The sequence below is a fragment of the Aethalodelphis obliquidens genome, unplaced genomic scaffold, assembly GCF_003676395.1.
Source record: "Aethalodelphis obliquidens isolate GAN/ISIS:26980383/991018 unplaced genomic scaffold, ASM367639v1 scaffold25, whole genome shotgun sequence".
Taxonomy (NCBI): domain Eukaryota; kingdom Metazoa; phylum Chordata; class Mammalia; order Artiodactyla; family Delphinidae; genus Aethalodelphis; species Aethalodelphis obliquidens.
Window position 1 is genome coordinate 13541872 of NW_020837969.1, and position 9449 is coordinate 13551320.

Genomic DNA, 9449 nt, shown 5'->3' on the forward strand with positions numbered 1-9449 from the left:
ACAAAAAAAAAAAAAAAAAAAAAAAAAGAAGATGTGGCACATATATACAATGGAATATTACTCGGCCATAAAAAGAAACGAAATTGAGTTATTTGTAACGAGGTGGATGGACCTAGAGTCTGTCATACAGAGTGAAGTAAGTCAGAAAGAGCAAAACAAATACCGTATGCTAACACACACATATGGAATCTAAGAAAAAAAAAATGTCATGAAGAACCTAGGGGTAAGACAGGAATAAAGACACAGACCTACTAGAGAATGGTCTTGGGGATATGGGGAGGGGGAGGGGTGAGCTGTGACGGGGTGAGAGAGTGGCATGGACATGTATACACTACCAAATGTAAGGTAGATAGCTAATGGGAAGCAGCCGCATAGCACAGGGAGATCAGCTCCGTGCTTTGTGACCACCTAGAGGGGTGGGATAGGGAGGGTGGGAGGGAGGGAGACGCAAGAGGGAAGAGATATGGGAACATATGTATAACTGATTCACTTTGTTATAAAGCAGAAACTAACATACCATTGTAAAGCAATTATACTCCAATAAAGATGTAAAAAAAATCACTTTGATGTATGATTGACATATAAAAAGCTGTATATATTTAATGTATACAACTTGATGGCGTTGGACGTAAATATATACCCATGAAACCATCACCACAATCCATGCTAAGTATATTCATCATCTCCAAAAGTTTCTTCCCACCTAATTTATTTGAACACTAAAGCATAAGAGGTACCCTCTTAGCAAAATTTTAAGTATACAACACAATATTGTTAACTGTAGGCACTGGGCTGTACAGTAGATCTCTAGTACTTGCATAACTGAAACTTTATACCCTCTGCCCACCACCTCCTCATTCCGCACCCCCCCCCCAAACCCCTAGTAACAACCATTCTACTCTCTGCTTCTATGAGTCTATTTTAGATCCCTCGTATAAGTAGGATCATGTTATATTTGTTCTTCTGTGTCTGGCTTATTTCAGTTTGCATAATGTCCTCCAGGTTCTAAGGCTGAATAATATTCCATTTACATAGCTACCACATTATCTTCTCATTCAGTGACAGGCATTTAGGTTGCTTCCTTGTCTTGGCTATTGTGAATAATGCCACAGTGAATGTGGAGGGAAAAACCTCTCTTTGAGATTCTAATTTCAAATCCTTTGGCTATATGCCCAGAAGTGGGGCTGCTGAATCATATGGTAGTTCTATTTTGAATACTTTGAGGAAGAGTGATAGATACTGCTTTCCATAGTGAATGAAGCAATTTACAGACCTAATTTTCAAAGTATTTTGGTTACTTAGTTCTTAAAAAACATTAAGCATGTAAGAAATTTATCAATGGCACCTGCATAAAATAATTGGATAATAAAAATGATTTATTAGATAATTTGGGAAAATGTGTCAAAAGTTTGAAACTCAGCTGTTTTACTTCAAAATTACACATTATTTAAAGTAGCTGGAAAATGTAGAATATTAGATATATGCTTTGAGTAGAACTTATCTTGACATCATATATTACTGTTATTTAGTTGTTTTAATAATTACTTGATTAGTAAAACCAATATTTTATCTATGTATTTTCTCCTCTTAGGGACAAAGATTAATTTGAGTAGGATGTTAACAAATTTTGACAAATCTGAGGTACTGTAAGAAAATGAGTTTCAACTTTCTACACTAGATAAATTATATATCAAATATATCAATTAGCTATGGCCTACACAAAAAATATAATGCATGCTTTTTCTGAAGGTATTCTATATATTCAGCTACTCTCTGTTTCCTAAATGAAAGAAATAGGTTGCACAATCAATGCAGTAAGAGCCCTCTTATCTGGTATTATTGGGACTTGTAGTTTATCAATTAAACAAGAATCAAGGTGGAACTTAATGTGAGTATACAAACATATGATATACATTTTAACTTAAAATATGTAAATGTAAATATATAGTTATTTTCCCACCTTTTCACTTAGGGTCAGAAGCTATTGCTTTAAATAGAGGATGAATGTGAGAGTTCAGAACTGCCTTTCTTGCATAAACCATATGCATACAAATTCCAGATTATGTTTCTTTAAAATGGAATATGAATTGAAAAATGCCTGTGGAACAATTTGAGGGCAGAACTATTTCTCCCCATCCTTTACTGTTGATTTATCCTCACCTGCTTTGAAAGCATTTTTCTTAGCTACTTGAGGAATCTGAAAGCATTCAATTTAGTCTTCTTAAAAATTATATCTCTCATTTCTTACCCATATCTCACCAGTTATATAATATTTAATTATATTATATATTATAATAATCCTTATAGTGTGGAAAAAAATTCAAACTGCTGTGATCCCAAGTAAATGAGTATTCTACAGAACAGCCTGGTAAGATCTCCCAGTGACCAGTGCAACCGGCAGTGTGTTTTACAGAGGAACTAAAGTGTATTGGTTAATCAGAATAAAACATTAAATAGTGATCAGAATAAAAAGTAATAAAGTTGTGAGAAATTGTGAGATTTTTCGTTCCTTGTTTTTTTAAAACTAGTTTCATACTGGTTTAGGTATCTTCTGTCATTACTAAATCTAGAAAATTAACTAAGTGTAACTTTTGCAGTTTGAGGTGCGACAGCAAAACTAGCATAAATTTCTTTTTCCTTCTTCACAATTTCACAAACAGAAGATTTGTTCTTACTGTAGATCTCAACAACCTCACTGTTTGATTTCTTATCTTTCCTTATTACATCAAGAATTTTCACCTTTTTACTTAAAGGAAGGACTTTATAACTTCTTTGGCATATCTGAATTGCCAGCATCACTACTCTTGTGCTTTGGGGCCATTATTAAGTAAATAAGGGTTACTTGAACACAGTAACCCAGTAAATCTGATAACCCAGATGGCTACTAGGTGACTAACCTGGACAAAGGGATGATTCCTCTCCCAGGAGGGACGGAGATGGAGATGGAGTGAGATTTCATCATGCTACTCAGGGTGGCACGCAATTTAAAATTTATGAATTGTTTATTTCTGTAATTTTCCATTTAATATTTTCAGACCATGGTTGGTCTGAAACCACAGAAATTGAAAATGTGGATAACGGGGGACTACTGTAATTTTCTCTTTCTGTTCCAGGATCCCATCCAGGTTATCACGCTACATTTAGTCATCATGTCTCCTTAGCCTCCTCTGGTCTATGACAGATTCTCAGGTTTTCCTTGTTTTTTTTTTTTTATAACTTTGACAGTTTTGTACTGGCCAGATATCCTGTAGAATGTCTCCCAACCTGGGTTTACCTGGTATTTTACTCATGGTTAGACTTGGGTTATGGACTTTTGGGAAGATGCAGAGATGAAGTATCCTTCTCAACACATCTTATCAGGGGTGCATGCTATCATCATGACTTATCACTGATAATATTAACAAATACCTGGCCAGGGTAGTATTTCACAGGTTTCTCCACTGTAAAGTTACCTTCCCCTCTTCCTATACTCTTACTCTTCAGAAGCAAGGCATTATGTGTAGCCCACACTCAAAAGAACAGTGTGGGGAGAGGATTAATCTCTGTTTCCTGGAGTGGGGAGTGTCTACGTGAAGTATTTGGAATTCTTTTGTAAAGAAGAGTTGCCTTTTCACTCCTTCTCTTCCTTCCCTTCCCTTCCCTTCCCTCCCTCCCTCCCTTCCATCTACCTATCTGTCTATCTAAATATCTATCTATCCTTTGTGCCACAATATCCTGGAGCAGCAGTTGTTTATAATAACTATATAATTTATTACCTTCTCCAAGAAGTTTGAGTAAGCAAGGCTGGAAGGGTTTATATAATAAGGCACAAGAAGAATTTATTTGTGGGAAATCTTTTGCTTTTACAATCATACAAGGATCATACATGGATTTCCCGACTGCACATGCCAGTGAAGACAGAATTACATTTGATTAGTTCAAGCACATCTAGCAGCAAATTAAACATAAGTAGAATCAGCAATGCTTGGAAGAATGACTGTTGAATATGCATCTTAGACCATTTTCCACTTTAGAAAATTGATCCCACTTGCTACATGTTCAGTAAAATCTCCAGTTACTTGCCAGTAAGATATTGTCCCCCAAATGTATTTATTCGGTATATTTTTGTACTCTACCAGCTTTGTTCAGTTTTTAGATGGCTTTTAGGCCCATTTTTAAGACTAAACCAAATACTTACCTGAGATATAAAGAATTTTTTGGAAACATGAGCAATGGACAAGTATGCAGTGATTAATGGGATAAAAGCTTTAACAAGTACTCACAACATTCCCTTTCCTTGTGAAATTTAAATATGTCACCGGAAGTTAACAATAATTACCAGATTTAATGCATGCTGAACAGAATCTTGTTTTCAAGAGAAAGGATGTAATGTGGAAGTGCATCCATTACACAAATATCCCACTGCATGATACGTTAACTGCAAAACCTATGTTTAGAACTCTAGGAACTTCTTTGATAATACCTTGTATTAGTTAGGAAATCCTGAAAATGAACATCTGTGCAAATTTGAAGCTTTGAAAAACAGTACTTACCTAATTGAAAAATATGAGAAAAGGAAAACTGGCAATATGGACATGTGTTCTCATGTATCTCTGATATTCTTTAGCATAAAAATGTACTGTGAATAGTTTAAATATTTAAAAAAAGAACACAAGTACGATTCTATATATGTGTTTGAACATAAATACATATACACGTTTATGTTCGAGTATGCATATAAACAAAGACGTTTAAAACTACCCCTTTGCAAATAAAAGAGCAAAGAGCATTTTGCTCACCATCCAAGTCTTCAAAGATTAACCCGCTGCAGCCGCTGAACAACAGGGCACTGGATGCTTCAGATGAAGAGATTAAGGTGATAACAGGATGGGCAATCTGTGCTTCAGAGGAAATTTAAAGATGAAAACGGGAGGCTCTGTGCTTTGGACAAACAGGCCCTTAGACACATGCATTTCACGAAGAGTTTTAATGAACCCCGCTTCCCATACATAGAAAAGCCCTATAATCATTAACTTGGGATATCTGTTCTTTGTGACGGGCAGTGATCTTTTACCAAGATACATTTGACTGCACGTGTTCCCTAACAACAACAACAAAATCACATATAAAGTAGCCCCCCCCCCACCTCTCTGGAGCAGTCCCTCAGAGCTATCCGAATGCTGTCTCTGGGGCTACAGTCCTCAGTAAGACCCTGAATAAACCTTAACTCACACCTCTCATGTTGTGTATTTTTCTCTCAGTTGACACCTTGGATCACTGCATAAGTCTAGTAATATGAATTACTGCAAAATTATTTTATGGCTCTTATTACAAAATAAACAATAAACCGTAACCAAAATTAGAACTAAAAGGCCACCTATCTTCACAGGACAATGAGCTTGTCCTCTACAAGCATTATAACAAACTATCTTTCAGTCCTGCTCTCAAAGGTATCAGCAGATAGAAGGGAATCGCTGAAGATGTTAGGGAAAACACATAAATGGCTGGAGCTTTAGCTTTTAGCTAGATTAACCCGAATAAAAAAGTGCTTAGGGAAAGAGTCCAGAGATTATCTGACAGGCGGTCAATGGCTACGGTTTGAAGTCAGCATGTCTGTCTGTTCCTAAAGCTTTACAAAAACGAATGACTCAAGCTAAAGGAATGGCTCAGCATAAAGAGTTCCGGAGAGCCTTCCTCCCGCCACCCCCCAGCGGTTCAGAGCTAGTCCGCCCTGCCCACGGGGAAGAGCCCCAAGGGTCCTCAGCGTCCACGGCCCGGGCCCTTCGTTTATCCCCTAACTCTCCACATGATGAGTGGGGGGCTCCCGCCTCGGCAAGTTCAGGGCTAAAAGCTGGGGACCCTCAACACTTCCCTAGGCGGCAAGGCCAGCACTGCGCCTAACCCACCTCCAAGAGGGGTCACATTACAGTGGTTGGCTCGTTTTACATCATTCCCAGAACGGACATGGTATCATGTTAAACCCGAAAGGGTGGGGTTTGATAAACCATTTAAACCAGATGTTCAGTCCCGGGAGGGCGTGAGCTTTGACAAAGGCGAGAGGGGTGCTGGAGCTGGGGGGGGGGGGGGCGCAGTCCCTGCGGGAAAACCCATGCCCTTAGCTCACCTTAGCCGCCCCTCCTCCTGCCCCCCCCATCGCCCCCTCAGCTTCCGCTTTCCTCCCTAAACGTCCAGGGCCTTGAGGGACAGAGCCAAGCCTGGGGCGATTTTGAACGTGAGACAAGAAGGAATTTTCATTCCTCAGGAGCCGGAGGCTGGGACCCCGGCGCCAGCACCAAGCGTAGCAGCTTCCAAAGGTCGTGTTGCAGCCGAGCTCCTTGTAGCTCCCTGGTTTCCTGGTTACGTGCGTGCCAGCAAAAACCAAAACCTCCGCCCGCGACTTCCGCTTCCCCAAAGGGCCTAAAGAGGTGAGCACGACAGCGTGAGACGTGCCGAACTCAGCGCGCCTCATGGCGGCCGCTGAAGCCCAACCGCCCGGAATGCTGTCCCCCACGACGCACGCGCACAGGGGCTGCGGGGGGAGCGGCTCGGGGCCCCGCCCCAAGGTGGGCGGGCCTGGCGCCTCACGCTGGGCCAATCAGCTGGCAGACCCGCGCTGCCTCCTCCTCCTTTCTCCCCGCCAGCCTTTCTGGGTTCCCAGTTGCACGTGTCAGTGTTTGTGTACGTGCGGCTGCAGCTGGGCGGAGAAACGCCGGCAGCCCAGGGTTGGGCTGCTGGGGCGCAGCCAGAGCTGTGGCGCGGCGGGGAGGGGCCGGCCCGCTGGCCCTGGGGATCTTTAAATTCTCCTGCTCTTGGGCGGCTTGTGCTCTCTTACCTGTTTGTCTGCAGCGAGCGTCTCACCGCTCTGCTCTCCCAAGCACTCCAGTCCTCTACTTTAGGTGGGAGATGCTGTTGCTCGATTGCAACCCCGAGGTGAGACTCAGGCTGCTTTTGCCCTGCAGGCTTAAGTCTTCTAGGGAGGGCTAGCTAGGGTGATGGCTTACTGACCACTTGGCGTTGCCAAGCCAAGCTTCTTCAGAGTTGGAAGGTTTTTGGAGTGGAGGAAGATGTTCAATCCAGGGAGGGCATGAGCCTTGACAAAGGCGAGGCGGTGCTGGAGCTGTTCTTTTCTCGCAGGTGGATAGTCTGAGGCATCTGCTGGAGACCGGGGCCTCCGTCAACGCACCCCCGGATCCCTGCGAGCAGACGCCTGTCCACTTGGCCGCAGGTGGCGGCCTTGCTTGCTTTCTTCTCTGGCAGCTGCAGACCGGCGCTGACCTCAACCAACAGGTAACTAGGTAACTGATTGTTGGCGTGTGCAACCCTCCCCCTCCACCCCAAATCCACACAAACACTTCTTAGACGCCGAGATATTCAGTCGTTTCAATTATTAGAAACATGACTGTCGCAGCGATGTCCAATAGAAATATAATGTGAGACACGTATGTTAAGATTTTCTAGTAGCCACATTAATGAAAACGAAACATGAAAATTTTAGTAACCTAACCCAATTAATCCAAAATATTATCATTTCATATGTAATCAATATAAAACATTACTGATATTTTACATTTTCTTTTCATGTGTCGTCTCCATCTGCTGTGTATTTTACATTTACAGCACATTTCAATTCAGACTAGCCACATTTCAGGTGCTCATTAGCTGGATATATGGTTGCTGGCTACTACGTGGGACAGCATTTCCAAGGTCTACAGTTCATTTCCAAAGGAACAATTGCTCCATTACCAAATTAAAAGTCTCAGGATAGCAATACTTGTGAGGCATGCTCACAACCAATACAATTCCTTACAGAACTTTCTTAGGGTAGTTTTCATCTTCAATGAATATTAAAGTATGGTGAATTTTAAATTGTAATTTTTTTACTTCTGTAGGATTGTAGTTTGCTTTTATTCACTTAAAACAATGTATGTTTGTAGCTGTGGCTGCACATATTTTTATTAATGACAACTTTGTATTTAATAGGGCACCAAGTGAATTTTATTTTAAAAAAAGAATTAAAAAATTCGGTCCAGTACAATGCATTTCTAACCCCGCTTCCTCAAATAGCTTCCTCAAACAATAGACTTCACCCACCAACTTCCACTAGAGTGTTTCGGGGAGAGACTAAAATGTGCTGTTTTGTCTGTAAGGATGTTTTTGGAGAAGCTCCACTACACAAGGCAGCAAAAGTTGGAAGCATGGAATGCCTCAGCCTGCTTGTAGCCAGTGACGCCCAAATTGAGTAAGTATGAAATCAGTGGCTTCAGATTTTATATTTTCTTGGATTAAACTAATCAGACTCCTACAGCTTAATTACATGATGCTTGCCGTTGATAATGTTAACGTTTAAATGTTAACTTAGGCTGTTAATGACATCTAATACTATGTATTCAATTTGAATAAATAAAAAATGGATCCTAAGCAATCAGAGATACAGTTCTATTCATCTGTCATGGCAGTGTTACATCTTAGTTTTGGTTTAGAAAAGCCATTCTATAGAAGTTCTCACTGACTTCCTTTGCGTACTTAACTCATTGTAGTGAACAAAGAATACTCTTTCATTCGTGCAAAAATAAAATGCCCACTCTGTGCTGTACTCTGTGCTAGCCATTGAGGATAAATAGTGAGCAAAAATGGAATTCCTCTATGCTTCCTTTACCTCTTCTATTCTGCAACCAACATTTGTATGAGCCCAGAGCGCCTTTGTTAGGAAGATATAAAAAAAGGCTAAACAATTGTCAACTTTTACTTAACTAATTTTCTGTCTCAAATTCAGTTTATGTAATAAGAATGGGCAAACAGCTGAAGATCTTGCTTGGTCATGTGGATTTCCAGAATGTGGCAAGTTTCTTACAACAATTAAATGTATGCAGACAATAAAACCAAGTGAACAATCCAATAAAGATCATTGTGTTCCAGTGCTCAGACAGAAACGAAGTTTTGGAAGTAAAGAAGATACAAATGGGAAAAGGAAGTGTTGGTAAGGAATTCATAGTTTCTTCTTTCTTCCTCCCTCAAGGATCTCTTATTTAGCACAGAATTTATTGTTTCATTTAAATATTGGCAGTCTTATTTCTAGTATAACTTTTCATTCTCATTAACACATTTTAATACTGGTTGTAGTAACTACTACTAGATTCTAGAGACCAAAAATTGTCCTGCATGGTGGAAGATTGGGAAGGAAACCTTTTTAAAAAAAGTTTTTAATGTTAATATGTTTAACAACAGATGTCGTATTGGTTATGAAGAGATGTGGAGAAGGTCTTCACTTCATGCAGATCTACTGCTCAGCTACAAGCTATGGCTTTTGGCTCATCAAGTGTGTCTAAACACCTTCTAAGAAGGAGGAAAACTTTCTTCTAAGTGAAGATAACATTCAAGAATACATGTATTTATATGCCTGTAACATTCTGGTTGTGCATGCTTTGTCTTTTAATTTATTAAAGGAGTGTCTAAAGAATAAATTCTTTCCT

At 40.2% G+C, this 9449-nt stretch overlaps 1 protein-coding gene across 2 annotated transcripts; it reads left to right on the top strand.

Annotated features, from left to right (window-relative positions):
• Nucleotides 1-6700: 6700 nt before the first annotated feature.
• ANKRD37 (ankyrin repeat domain 37) lies at nucleotides 6701-9441 on the top strand. 2 transcript variants are annotated; one of them, XM_027122642.1, is made up of 5 exons: nucleotides 6712-6909; nucleotides 7114-7266; nucleotides 8127-8218; nucleotides 8753-8956; nucleotides 9205-9441. In XM_027122642.1, coding segments are annotated over exons 1-5 (477 nt in total). In that variant the 5' UTR covers nucleotides 6712-6882; the 3' UTR covers nucleotides 9206-9441. The 2 variants fall into 2 exon arrangements, with proteins under 2 accessions (XP_026978442.1, XP_026978443.1); XM_027122641.1 differs by lacking the exon at nucleotides 9205-9441 and having other exon boundaries at nucleotides 6701-6909; nucleotides 8753-8960.
• The last annotated feature ends 8 nt before the right edge of the window (nucleotides 9442-9449 follow it).

Bases quoted from the DNA above. Each gene is read 5' to 3' on its own strand.
- ANKRD37 (XM_027122641.1), top strand. From the start codon at position 6,883: ATGCTGTTGCTCGATTGCAACCCCGAG. The intron at 6,910-7,113 runs GTGAGACTCAGG...CTTTTCTCGCAG, and splicing joins TGCTCGATTGCAACCCCGAG to GTGGATAGTCTGAGGCATCT. The intron at 7,267-8,126 runs GTAACTAGGTAA...TTTGTCTGTAAG, and splicing joins GCGCTGACCTCAACCAACAG to GATGTTTTTGGAGAAGCTCC.